Below are 15,001 nucleotides of genomic sequence, written 5' to 3' on the forward strand. Positions count from 1 at the left end.
GCTCCGGATGCATTTGGAGCACAGATGAGCCAGTTAGGCAGCAATATCTGCGCAGTCATGGGGAGCAGCTGGTGCCTGGTGTTGTTTTAACCCCACCCCTTCCCAACCCCGAGGAAGCAGGCTTTCCATTTGGCTGACTGATGTGGCCTTAGCATTATTAAATTGTGCTTCCTCCTCTTCCCCCTCAGGTCATGCTCACTTGTTGATGTGGTGCTTATGCAGAAGACGGGGGGACTGAAGGGATTGTGGCACTGAGGACACAGACAGGCTTCCATGCCTGCTCGAGATGCTTCATCATGGGGACCACGCCCCTCTGTCAGCCTGATCGTCTGCCTCCGTTTAACACCGTGTGTATGGGGGCGTGTGCACGAGTGAAATGTGGCTACAGTGAAGTGTGAGGAGCAGGGAGCAAGCAGGTAAGACCCAATGTAAAGAGCACACTCAGCGTATTACAGCCATTGTCACAAAGCGAATCCATCACGGCAGAGCTTATTGCCATGACAACTGCTTCTGCAGCATGGCAAAGAGCAGGCAGACTGCAAGAGCACTGATAACCAAGCAAAAGCAGGCTTTTCTTCCCCATTAGCGGATGTATTTTAGTCGTTAAGAAGCCCTAAACCCATGCCTGCATCCATATCCTATTCAGTGAATAATTTCTCTCCACAAGTTATTAACTTTTAAAGAAAATTTAAAATCTTTTGTTCTCCGACAATAACAGCGTGACCTTGTGCCTGAAGCGCGCCTGAAGCATCCATTTCTTTTCCTCACTCTCTTTGTTGACAAATCAATTTTTCTAAAAAAGGACTTAAATGCAAACCACATTTCTAAACCAGGTCAGAACAATGGGCACTTTAATCTGTTAAAGAGACCTCCGCAATGCTGCAGCACAATGTACCATCAACATATTTCGCATTTAGATTTGGCATCTATTAGACGAAAAGCCTGCCAATGTGCAATTCTAATGAACAAGCAAGCGGATGTTAAATGCAAATCATTCTCTTATGCTGACACCTCCATCTAAAAGGAATGAATACAAAATGGCTGACAGCAATTAAATAAACTCCCTCTTATTTAATGCAGCCTTTAGAAGCAGTGAGGGCAAATCAAGAAATGTACGGGGAAATTATTATTACCCATCGGCAAAAATAAAATGATCCTAATTTGCTCTAAGAAAGGAAAATGACTGCTGAATCCACTGGCCCCACCCTTCCCCGATTGAAGTGAAAAGCAGCAGCATTTGAGGGGAAAATGGGAGTGATTTTGTTCACAACACTGACAAAGAGAGGAGGGCAGGCTGTCTTTAGAGTCTACCCGGTGCTACAGGAAAAGAGGCAGATCAAGAGTGAAAAGTAGGCATTTTTCAAAAAACGCTACCAAAACCTGAAACGCCTTTTATCTCAGTCACAAACTGATCCTACACAAGCAAACACTATCATCCATAGTTCTCCTAATCGCAACCAATCATGGAATGTATACAAAAATACATGACATGTGATTTTTAAACCAAAGCTTTGCACTGATAGTAAACTCTCACACCCACTACAGGATGTGGTATCTGACAGACCAGTCCACACCAGCTGGGCTCTCTTTGTGCCTGGGATGTGGTCTCCTAGCAACCGGTCCCAGCAGCTATCGCAATGGAATGGGAAGAGGAGGATCGGCGCAGAGTCAGGGAGGGGCGGGCACTGCATCAATATTGCTTCTACCATATCACCTCCACCATGAAGCAGCTGCAGTGTGCCTCAGCACACAAAGACAATCATGTGTGCAGCATTTTCTCATATTTTTTGTGCATTGCAGTGAAACTGTCACCAGTCCAAGATCACTGGACAATAATCATGAAGTAATTAATCTATATCTGCAGCGATGACGAATAAATCAATATGCTCGGATTGGAATGGCTACCATATGGTGGGGATTAATTTCATTTTGTGCAAACGCATCATCATTAAAAATGCATGGAGGAGAACGCATGGCAACAAATGGAACCACAGCCCAACCACAAAGATAAAAACATGAAAATTAAAGTCCATAAGATGATTACAACAGCCAAACATCTTAGCAAGTGTATCGGCAGGAAAACCAGTGTGAGACCCAGGGCAGCCAGACTGCACCCCTGGGAGAGAGCATTAAAATCAAATTCCCCCATCTATCATCTCAACTCCCCTCCTCCATGTGATTCCAGCCTTATTAATACAGAGGAAAACGAATTGAAGAAGTACAACACCTAAAGGAGCTCAGCAGGGCACGATCCCGAGCCCATCTGTAATGAATTATACAGCAAAAAAGGTCCCCACAGGAGAATTAGTGAACATTTAACCATATCAAAGAGAGGACTGAGGAACAGATGTCCATGTTCGTTTCCACACATGCTTTCACGCTTGCTCCACATCTCCGCCTCCGCTAATTAACCGGGATTCACAACAGTCTGGAAAGCCTAGGTACTTGATGTGTGCAGTCAGTTACAGGTGTGACGAGTTTGAGATTTAAAATTATCACGAGAAAACATACTGCAATATACATTTTATTGCAGTTATTGAGTGTTTTTGTAACTCGACTACACAAAAAACTAAATTTATGACCAAATTGTGCACTCTATTTTGTTGCACCACACAATTTATTTATTACTTCATAAAGTAGCGCACATGTTGATATAAAGGATATATTAGACGGTTCATCTCACAGACCTTTCCACAACCTTCCAGGTGGGTGACCCTCCATGGTGGCTGCTCCAATAAAGCATAACTATGAATAAAACATTTTGTCCTTTTAGCTTAGCCAGCTGTGTTGAGAAAACAATAGTCTTCCCCAGGGAGTGACTTTTAGGCAAAATTAAAGCATGTTGTGTGCCTCATATGGGTCATCTGATTAGCTTTCGCCATTCTTGTGCTTTTGTTTCTGCTGAGTTTGCAGCTGCGTCTCATTACACAGTATGTAATCTGCTAATGCTCATGGTAAACCTTTATTGGAGGAAACCATCTTAAACAAGAAATGAATGCACAGTAATCTGGAACTGAGACACAACTTAAATGTGACAGTTGTCAAACCATACTGCAATGTCTTACTATGTGAACATAATTGTCCTAAAAGCAAAGCATGCAAGACCATTTTCTTCACTAAAGCAAGGTCCATAGCTGATATTTGACTGGTTCTATTTACCATTTGTGTTGGGAAACAATACCTTAAAACTGGACTGAAATCAAAGTCAAACAGAAAGTTCTGAAATTTTTATTGCCTGTGAAATAAAGAATGTTCAGTCTGATACGCATATCTTAAATAGCTTAAAGGGTGGCTCCATTATTTGTTTTCTGATGTTTTTATGTCATTCTGTAGTTTTCCAGTAATGCTGCTGATGAATTCAAATCCAAAAACTCAAATCTTGGTCAAGGTATGCTTGTCTTAGCCTCAATAAACTATTTTCCCGAGCCTTTCTAAAAACGTTTTTCTTGCTTGACATGACAGGGTTTTCTGCATGATGTCTTTGCCACACATAAACCCATGCACTATTGTGGATGACATGCTACTTTAGTTCTCAGACACACAATAAGGTAAAATTACTGTCTCTGTCAATGCAGTCTGGTAGCTCATGGAAATGGAGTTTCCATTTGAGAATCATGGAAAAGAACAGATGGACCTGCTGTTAAAATGTTAACATTTACCATTGTGTTAACAAGGTCGATATGCAATGTTTGCTGCTAATAAAATTAAAACCTTAATACAGATTGGTTTAGTTCAGGAGTATTACCTTTATTCTTGTAATTCTGTGTACACTGAACAACGGTCTAATGTCAGCACAGGTTTTTACTGCCCACATTCAGCCAGTGGAAGCAAAATGGGTTTTTTGCAGCATCTTCTCATGGGGATTTCTGTGCCCTGGATTCTGTTTGACTACAACTGCTGGAAGATCCCTTTACTGTACACCAGAGAATAGTCAAGGTTGCTAAAGACACCCTGCCCTTTATTATGTGTCTTCTTTTACATGCCACAAGAAATATCTGTAATTTGTTCCTCAACATGTAACTAAGGGTGTTTCCACACGAGTCTTGCATCTGGGCCAGTGTGAACACAGCAGACACAATCTGAGGGGATGGTCCCAGTATGGCTACCAGCGAACTCTGGTGCTGTCCGTTTGTGGTGTTAAAGCACCCGACCTCGATCCAACCCAGCTCCACAAGTTTGAGCTAAAAAGGCTCTCGTAGTTAACATCTGATGAGCAGGTCATGGTTCAGGATTAATCTGCATCTCCTCCCGAATTGTCAATGCGAATTTGGTGTCTCCAGTGTTGATACACTGCTTCACTTTCAAACTGTATCATTTGTCGAGAGTGGTACATACAAACAATAACGAATACAATGACCAGCACCAGGAACAACACGCATAGTTGTTGTGGCTCTGTCAAGCACATTTATTTCTCTTTACTTCTCAGCATTTCTTTTTCCGGTTGAGAGTCAGGAGTCATGAAAACATGACGCTCCGTGCTTCTTTTTCCGGCAAGGAGTCATGGAAACATGACGCTCCGCCATTGGTGCCGCCTTTGGACCAGAGTAAAAACAAAAGTGTGTGAAAGCGAGCCGTACTATTTGAAAAATGAAACAATATATAACTTTTGCATCTGGTGCGCACCAAGGGATCGCTCTAACATATGTAAAAACTACCTAAAGCATTATCTCTTAATTATAAAGCATGCAAAGGATCCAGATGTGCCAGCGTCTTTGATAGATTGACCATCTCTAGAACTAGCTGATGACCGCAAGCAGATCAGTTTCTTCCAAAACGGACTAAGCCCAAACCTCAAATGTGTCTCAGCAACTTAACTTTCAAAAAAAATGGAGCTACATTCAACCCCCATCGGCTATCAATCTGATGCTGATAAGCCTCTGGGGGCAGGGGCCAATATTTCAGGCTGATCCGTTATGGCGGATATCAAGCCAAGGCTTCCTCTTTCATGCACCGGTCATTTCGGCTTATAAACCAATATCTGCATATGAATGCCTGATTCTACTTGACACGTAATGACTTGGATTCTCAAATATTCATGTGCACAAGAAAAGTGATTTCAAGATTCTGAGATCAGATAGTTGCAAGCATTATGAAATGAGTATGTTCACTGGCTTTAGTGTTGTAGGTGACACTAATTCCATTCACATATTAATGTATACGTTGTCTAAAACAATATTCTCACTGTTTTACTAGAATAGCAGCATGCACCTTTCTTTATGGAGTAATAATGGGAACAAAATGATCAAACACAACACTTCAGGACTCTGCCCTTTGTACGCTACCACAGTGTGTAGATGCAGAACTTCCCAGGACTTTTGAGCTTTTCAGTGACAGAAGGACTCATGGCCTAAAAACTAAAACCACAACAAAGGCCAGCTGACAGAAAACTAATGACCTGAACCACAAGACAGGAGAATGTGTTGCCTCAGATTGAAAGTCCAAACAAAGACTGTATACAATAAAGGTCATTGTGTACACAGGTTGTTCTCATGGATGCTCGAGGTTCTCATGGACCTGCTGTGTCACGGTTGACTGAGGGTATGAGAGGACATTTTATCCTCCGCCTACTATGTCCATTTTGAAAGTACATGATTCTGATACCTGGCTGGGTGTGGATGAATGTATGAATGAAGAACTGTCCTCAATTCTGACCACAAATTTCCCTATTATGTAGCTCTGCTTACATACTTTACTGTGCCACCTTTGTTCCAGTTATAGAACAGACGGCTCTATCCCACATTAAGCAAATGCTAACAAAAAGCAGCTTAATACATCTGGATTTAAGAGGGTTAGAGATTTTCATATGTAACTTTGGTTTGCAGCAGCACACGCAATCCGATGTCTGTTACCTGAGAGCATGATGTAGGATGTGCAATGGCTGAAGGCGAGACATACCTGCTTGCCGTCAATTGTGTAGATCCTCTTGACCACGCCGCTTTCAAGTTTAATGGCCTCTGTGATGTCGGTGAGCACCTGCTCAAAGGAGTGTGCAGTTTTCTTATTGAGCAGGACACGCACAGCCTTGCGTGGCTTGACGCCGCTGCGCATCACCGTCACTAGCTTGGGTCGAATAAAGTCCTTGCCCTCTCTGGCATCGCCGGCGGCCTTGGCGGCCAAGGACTGCATGTTCTTCTGGCTCGCTGAGGCCTTTACATTCACGGACCAGTTGGGGTTCACGTTCTTTGTGTAGTCGACCTTCTTGTAGAAGTTCTCTGATGCACAAACATAGCTTTCCCCTGTGGGAGCAAAGAGAAATTGGGTTAGTGGGTTGCAACACACTCAGCTATTCAACATTGACACCTGAGACTCCCAGAGGCGTCCACTCAGAAACATTTGAACCTCCAGGAACTCAAATTGTGAGATGTCAAGACCAGTGGGGGAATCTCTGACATCAAGCTAATGTCATAACAAAAAATAATTTTACTTTGTTTAAGAAAATATTGCAGATGGTGTCAATAAAAACCTTTCGCAGGCTTTGTGTGACCAGACTGGTTCTGGAGAGACATGTTGCTATTGAGTTTTTCTAAATGTTATTCTTGATCCTTGAATCAGCACAACCTAAATGCCATTCATCCCCATCGTATTAAGTGCACGGCAGGAGTCTCGGGATTGGATGTCTGAACACAAAAACTACAGTATCTGGTTGGTTACATTCCACTGGGATGGCTGGGAAATGTGTTTCTGTGATTTGAAAAAAAAATTGGTTTGCTTAAGAATATTACAAAATCCTTTTGAGACAGGAAACAAAATGGGAATTAATGTTAATGTTTCGACTGTTTTGAGTGCACTGTGTATATACAATGAGAGCTTTTAATTAAAAAAGGAATTTGAAATGATGGAACAGATACCCTGTTATTGTGTGAACTATGCTGTAGCATGCACTTGCAAGTCTTTGTCTGGTGTTAAAGAAAAAACAAGTTTAAACTTCTCCCTTGAGACCACAGCTCAGATCAGTCAAACAATACCTGCATTACAGCACGCACTGGCAGTAATCGCAATACAGTAGAGAGACATCTTCACTTTATAAAGAATGCATTCCTTGGCTTGAATTATATCAGCCATCCTTCAAGATGAAGCCTGTCGTAAGACTGACCAACCTCTTTGTTGGACAGTATTTAGTCATATAGGGTCTAAGCAATCTTTGTGACCATTTTTCAATAGAAAAACTAAGAATTAAATATTCTACAGCCTCATCACAAATGTACTTATCCTAAATTGGGCCATCTTCATCCAATTCTCTAAATAATCTTCCCTCTTCATCGCCATTAATCGACTTCCAGCCTTTACAGCAGATTGTGCCATTCTCTCTCAGACAGGGAGGGGAGTTAAAGTAGAGGCAAAATGCAGCAGGGTGAGAGAGATGGAGAAAGAGAAATTTGGACAAAAGGGGGGATCCAGAAGGCGACAATTAGGCCAAATGTGGAGAAATTATGGCAAAGACAAAGGCACAGAACAGGATTACACAGTGCAGAGAGATTGAGCAATTAATTATAACCCGCAAGAGGAAGCACAATAAAATGCCCCCCCTACAACCACCACCCACAGTGCTTACTGTACTGCCCCTTCTTTGCTGCACTCAGCACACACACACACACACACATGCAGAAAAGCACATAGAGGCACACACATGCTCCTATCTTTCCTAAGCAGCTCAAGAAGCAGAGATGATCATCTTATTCTGAACAAAATAAGCCGCAGTTTATCTTTAGCTTTACCCCAGGTTCACTCCATCCATCTCGTCCGATTTCTTCAGAATGATCTCACAAAGTGGATCAGGACTTCGATCATTTAACCAGGTCCTATCAGTTATTCTTGAGCAGCATCTGATTGTTGATTGAAAATGTATGTTTTTGGGCAAACTGAAATATGACTTTCCCCAAGCAGGCCATTGCATGGATCATCTTGTCTGGTGCCATGCAAAGACTTTATTCAATGAGCAAAAACGGATTTTAAATCATCTTTGGCAACTTTCACGACATGAATCTGTAAGCACATTAATCGCCTCTTACCAGCCTCCTGATGCCAAGTATAAACTACCACAAACTCATTTTTTCTTCATCTATCAGACAACTGATCTGTAACAGCATGAAATACGTCATTTTGTAAAGTACCTGGACTGCTGAAAAATCCTGTTTTCACCATAAATTAAAATACAAAAAGCTGCAGTTTTAACTGGGATTTTCACGCACTGTTCCTCTGGATGCTGATGGAGACGTTTGACAATGAAAACTTGCTCCCAGATTGTGACTGGAGGTTTCTTTAGTGAATTAGACGCTAACGCTGTCTGTTAATGAACCATTTATCCCATGCTGAGTTGTAGAGAGCTGACTTTACAGCTCAGTATGAACCCCTGCGAGAGTCTAAAGCTTTACACTCAAAATACTGAGAACACGGAGTCTAATTAAGACCAAGCGAGAGGACCTGAGGACCTTATTCTTATAAGCAGGTTCAAGAAGTCTTTTCAGAGGAGAGACCCATAAATTTGAGTGACAGATTGTGTCACTGTTTTGTGATTGAGGCCGTTTAGTTCAAGTGAGGCAAGATTTCTCTGTTTTTACTATATTCACATTTACATTTCCCTAAATTTGTTTTGTCTTTGAGAGAAAATCCCACTAACATTGTGCAAACAATTGAAAAATGTGGACCAAGTCACTTGATTGCCCCAAGTAACCCTTGAGATTAGAAGCCAATACATCACATGAAGAGATTACAGGAGTCTCGACCAAAAAGATAAGACTTCTAATCTCAGAACTGGAAAAGCTGTGCTTCTAAATCTTCTCAGCGCAGAAACTGACTTGAAACTGCAGATCATCTCTAACATGGCAGCCTACAATGTCTCAATTTGGACTCGGTACAGCAGCTCTACTCAAGATGCATTCAATCAGATATTACTGCTTACCTTCCTCTAGCTCATCCATTGAGCTGATCTTGCGTGAGCCATCGATAGTGAAGATGAAGCGGACACCTTGTGGCAAGTTGATGTGGTCAGAGAGTGAACGTGTGAGGTCAGCCAGGAGCGAGTCAAAGGTGCGAAACCGGTCGTTGGCCACAGCGTACACAATGCCCTTGAAGTAGCGGTCTCCGTTGCGGTAGAAGCGCACCTTTTTGGCTTTCTTCTCGTTGGTGAGGGCCTGCAGAGTGCGCGTGCGGTAGAAGCTGCAGTGGGCGCTGTGGGTAGGGCTGGGGAGTCCATTCAGGCGCCCACCCCGCGGGGTGCGGGATGCCTTGTCTCGCTCGTCAAAATGTCCAAAGTCTAGCTCCATGATGACTGAAAGTTGAGATGGTTGTGACAGATGTGTGGTGGTGATGACCAGCTCCGGAGAGTCTGGAGAAAAGAAGGGAAACAATGTAGGTCAACAAATGTTTAACAGACTAAACTAATGCGAAAAATAACTTGAATAAATAATTTCGATTTACTATTTTGGCTTGATCCGAAAACACGGCCCAGATATAGAAATGCACTGTGCTGACTTTTTAATGTTCCAATACCGATACCCTGCATTTGGACATTGGTTGAATTAACAAGCTGTGTGAAGCTTTTTGAAAGTGACTGTTCTTTAATGTGTGAGGAAATATCAAGCTTGACTTAAAAATGCCAACCCTATAAAACTAAATGTAACAAATAAATATATATATAGATATAAATTTGAGATACCTTCCCTAATCTGTGCTGTTTACTGATTCGCTGCTGACGCATGACGCAGAACATGCATGTGTGAACAGACATAAACATAGAACTGAAATGATTTGAATAGATTAGCCCTTGTCACCAACCCCAGATCCAGCTATTTGAGTCAGTATCAGCCTGATATACGATATGGAAGCGGTGCATCCTCAGACAACCAGGAATAAAGTGACCAATTAGCTACCATATTAGATTGCCCCTATTAATATAATATCCCCTTGGTATATTGTGATCTTTTCCGATGTCAGTCACCAAAAAATATTTCCCACAATGGATGACTGACCTATAACATAAAGTGAGTCAAACTATACCCCATTTTACAATCAATTTAACAAAATCTGAATTTGGTTCTAAACTCTGTTAATAATCACTATGAGTTTATAGTACAGACATACATTTGCATTTAACTTTGCACTATAAATTTGCAATGATGCTAATGGTTTCATCTGCATTCAGGTGGACAGTAAATGAAAGCACTAGTCATTTTAAGTGAGACTTAAAGACTGGTTTTGAATACTGGTCTTTAGGCTCCAGCCAAATGTGTCCTTATTGAAACACATCCTGACCACTTCAAAGAACATTGTGTACTTATATGTGGCTTCATTCTTTAGCTTGTGATACCTGCACTGTCAAAAAAATATATAAATCACCTTCAGTGCATGGGTAGAGTCCATGAAATACAACTGTGTTGAATATTATACCATCTCAATCCGTTATAGTTATCATAATATACACTCAAAATGTAATTTTAGAGATGATCCAATGGGTGCTGCACCTGTTGTAGATTTACTACCCCGTGGCACAAGGCAGTGGTATTTTTTAATAAGGAGTTCTGATAAATCAGACAAATGCTCTTAATTTCATTTTTAAATCACTTTTCACTCAATGCGGGATTTAAATAATGTATATTTTGTCAGGTAGGAAAAATAGGATTATACATGCATAGAGATTAAGATGGCTGACTGACTACATGGTGTAGATTAAATAGATTCTCCACTGGTGACGACTTGATTAACAAATCACAATCCATTGTTAGGCTGTAATTTATCAAAAATGAAAAGACACTGTCTTTTAAAATGTGGATTTACTGTTAGCTAGAATACATTCATAAAGGGTTTGTATTCACACTGCTGTGAAGCAAGTTCATGAATTAACATGTTATTTTTTGCTTAGAGTAAAATTACAATCCAACATCTGCTCTGGCTAAACTGCTGTGTAAGACATGTGGCACATATGATATGTCTGTAATCCGCCTACATACACCTGTGACCAGTCGTCTATCTTACCCAGATGAATCAGCACCTGGCCCACGGCCAACTAATACAGTTCAAGGGTATGGTTCCAAAATTTTTCTTTGATCAGTTAATAATGTGCTTATTGTTGGTTTAGACATCCGCCCCTACATTTCCGAAACTGACAGATGATCATAAGACAATATTGTTTAACAAGTGTTGTTTCAGAGAGTTAATATGCTGCCTTAAATTGTTTCCTATGTAATGAAAATGTACTTAGCGAAACATGAGGCAAAGCTACATCAGACATCAAAGTCTTGTGATACGTACATACATTGGTACATCTGTTTAGTAGAAATAATGGATTTTCAGAGTGGTGTTTAATATTTAAGTGGATTAAGTGTTACAGTAAGTCCTATCAGTGCATTTCTACGAAATGTTTGTCAAGTTTCACCACATTAAGACTGAATTTGGATCTTTCATCATTTGAAGGAAAAATGTTAATTCTGGTTTTGTCTGGAAATAGTGTGGATTTGCATTTAACAGATTCATTTCTTCCTGCTTCCCAAAAATTATGCAAAGGATGCATCTGTTCAGGCAACAGACAATAAACGACTCATTCTACTGTATGGGGATGGTCTGGCAAAAGGCCGGAGCAGCTTCTCTATTTAAAGACTGGTCTCTTCCTGTTAACCTACCACCTGATGACCACAGCTCAGTCCACAAAAGTCACACAAAGTCATTGAAGCATACCAATCAAAGTGAATGCTGATACACACCCATTAAAACACTCACACCCACCCACATTAAAGAGGACGTTTAAAGCCAAGCTGCATTGACACTCATTTTCAAAATACTGTTCTTAAAAAAAACCTTCTAAAGTGTAATTAGATTATCTTTTAAATATTGTATGTTCACCTTTTTAGTTTGTTAGAGTAGTCTTGCCCTAAGAAATTGAAAATCTCGATATCCACAAATTCACAAGTAGAATAAAACTCTCAGAATAGGATAAAGATGTCACAATCAGGTCTTTAGGATGTTTAAGTCACTTTTTTCCTCCTTGATGAAGTTTCAGACCAAACGCCATAATTTGACATTTTCTCTTATGGATATAATTCATCAATTTTGCTTTTTTTTTTTAAATCCAAAAAACTAGAGTGCTAAAACTCAAATTTGTGATGTCATATGGTATAAAGTGTGGAACTCCTCCGCAAATAAAGATGTTACAGATGACACTGAGAGCACCCAGGGGCATGTTCTGATTATATGGGTACATTTTCTGTTTCAAAACTGTGGGTCCACAAAATCAGGCTCCCATTCATTGTCTATGGAGCAGCTCCAGACCTGATCCCAATGACATCACAAGTTTAGGAACACTTGGTCTCTGGCTTTGAGAGAGAGGAGCTAATGTTCACAAATATAAAAACAAATATTGATTCAACTTCCCTAGGCGTGTGAATAACATATTGGAATTCTTCATTTAGATGATGTACCCTTTAAAGATGGGCAATTTTATCATTTTTGGACTTTGAGTGAAATTCTATCATAAAAATATTTACTCGCAATATTGTATTATTGTTTTACAAAATTCTGAGACCTTCTTGTTTCACAAGTGTTACGAGTTTTACCTGATGTATACATAACTGCAGAACAATTTGCTGCTTTGAAAAACTGGAATGATTGAACTGAAAATTAATCTGCAACTATTTTTTAAAGATTAATAATTTTAGTCTTTTTTCTGTAAAAAGGGTCAACTTGAAACTCTCGTTTCAGCTTCTCCAATGTGAAGTTTTGTGAGGATCAATGTAATATCTTTGAGGCTCGGACTGTTGATCAGACAGACAAGACATTTGATGTCACCGTGGACACTTTTCACTATTTTTTGACATTTTATCAACAAATCAACTGGGAAAAAAAGTCTTCGGTGGAACTGAGAAGGAATATTATTATTTGTTGGAGTTAAATATCATACTGTTATTATATTTTGATATTGACCTCACAGTTCTACTTCTAAATGAACATCTAACATATTACAGAGTTTTAAAAAAATCTCCTTGAAATCTTCTTTCATCACTTTGATTCCATACATTTGAACTAATGTCTAATAATGCTCCTTTGCTCTAAGGATACCCTTCATTGTCCACCATGTTTTAATGCCAATCATGGTGAACATAAAGATACAGTACTGTTTAGAGGACCACATTGACCAACAGACGCCATTAAAATAGAACAGAAGGAAACATGCTGTCGCCACCCATCCATGTGGCGGGGCCCTCCAATCCCCTGCTAACCCCTGTGCTGTGCTGGGTTTTATGACAGGCACGTTGATAATGGGAGGGGACTTCTGGATTCTCCTCAGCTGACAAAGGCCAGGTTTCAAGCCCATCTGCCGCACTAATGGGCAGAGCTAACAGTGACCCTTCCCCAGTGGAGCATCAACTAGGACAGTCCATTGTCTCAAACAGGGTGCATTGGCTTCAGAGTGACATCACCATCACTGCTGCTGCTGCTCCTGCTGGAGGAGCAGCCGGCTCAGCCTCCAGCAGGAGTACACAAAGTACATCAATAATGGGACTCTATCAAAGCTTTTCTATACATGACATCATTATTATGTCTTTATGGTTGATTGATACAGTACAGTCTTTTTATCAAAAGCTGAATAAAAACCACCACAGCAACATGAGTACCCCCCACCCCCCAACCCCCCCTCAAATTAATGCATGGTCTGAGCAATGCAGCAACATTTTGTGGTATCACTGACATTTTTGGCTGGTTCTGACAGTGCTCCCGGCTGAGCCACCCACACACACACACCAGTGACTACACACTCCTACCAAACCAGCAACCACATTATGACTCTCCAGTCATCTCCACACAGTCATCTATCTAGAAACACCACGCACAGCTAGTTTAAAACCACAGTGTCAAAAGGAAACCTAAAAAGTTTCATGATGTCACACTTTTTCATTTATGATGGATGAGTGTGGCCACATGGCTGAGAGAAAGCAGCGGCAGAAAAGGCAAGTTTTTCGTCAGAGAAAAAAAAAAGGGGGGGTGGGTGTGCGCACACCTACTCACAATCCACCTGCGCAAAATCTGAAAACCTCAAATTATTTTTTCTCCCGCACACAAACACTCACAATGTCATCTAAACTTGCCCGCTTCTAATTAGAAGCCAATTTGATTTCTCTTCTGCATCGGTAAAGTCTGCGGATAATCGCACCCATAAGCGGACTCACCTGCGTCGCTGCTTGCGGAGTGAAGGGAGTGTGTGGGGGGGAAAGAGAGTGTGTGAATGTGTGAGTCGATGCTGCAGGATAGCGGCACGCCGTCTCTCCCCTCGCCTTTGTCTGCCTCAGTCTGAGAGCTGAGCCGCTGCCTGCCTCACTGAAGGAGCCACTGGGTCCTAAAGCCAACGAGCGGTGGACACGCCCACTGTGGAAATGCTGTAGGTGCCGGTCAGAGCGGGCTGCTGGGGTGGAGCTCACATCAGTCTCAGCAAAGGTGCAGGGCCATGGTGTGAATGAAATGAGGTTATTATGTACAGTAACGGGTGAAAGATGAATCTCTTAAAGAGCTTCTGGTTTGTGGGAATGAGCCACTTTCTGTCAGGAGGTGAAAATACATTTTCTTCACTTCATTTTCTACCTATTTCAGCGCTTGATTTTATTTATTATCACCCTAGTGATGTTCAATTTACAACCTGCAGTTTAATCTGCCTTATCATAGGGTGCTGGGTGGCGGTCCACAGCTGAAAAATGAAGTTAATGTGGAGGTGCCAAAAACTGCAGTTCCACTAATGGCCACTTGAGGCTGGCTCTAGACGCGAGTCAATCCTCATGGACTCCCATGTAAATATGCCCAGTTTAACAGCAGAACATGTTTACAGCCTGCTACAAAAAAACAGTTTTGGTCTCTACAGTAGGGGTCGACAAATTACCAACTTGGCCGATATTTTGCATTTTGCTGATTATCTGTGTCTGCTGTTTTTTTTTTTTTTTAATGATCGCTGATAAAATGAATTAATTAAAAAGTGCCAAGAAACTGTTACCATGGGAGAAACTTTTACTTTGTAAAACCTCAG

At 41.1% G+C, this 15,001-nt stretch overlaps 1 protein-coding gene across 2 annotated transcripts in view; it reads right to left on the minus strand.

The window, feature by feature from the left end:
* LOC121952897 (neuronal migration protein doublecortin-like) overlaps positions 1 to 14,341 on the minus strand; it is a 31,161-nt gene extending 16,820 nt beyond the window's left edge. Inside the window, exons 1-3 of one of the 2 annotated variants that reach the window (XM_088088693.1) lie at positions 14,157 to 14,341; positions 8,900 to 9,325; positions 5,896 to 6,236 (exon numbers count right to left, since the gene is read on the minus strand). In XM_088088693.1, the coding sequence (XP_087944819.1) occupies positions 5,896 to 6,236; positions 8,900 to 9,263 (705 nt within the window). In that variant the 5' untranslated portion in view covers positions 9,264 to 9,325; positions 14,157 to 14,341. The remainder of the gene's footprint in view (positions 1 to 5,895; positions 6,237 to 8,899; positions 9,326 to 14,156) is intronic. The other variant, XM_042499764.2, reaches the window with a different exon arrangement.
* Positions 14,342 to 15,001: the final 660 nt, after the last annotated feature.

Source organism: Plectropomus leopardus, chromosome 15 (genome assembly GCF_026936395.1).
Source record: "Plectropomus leopardus strain MGB_pleo_1.0 chromosome 15, ASM2693639v1, whole genome shotgun sequence".
NCBI lineage: Eukaryota > Metazoa > Chordata > Actinopteri > Perciformes > Serranidae > Plectropomus > Plectropomus leopardus.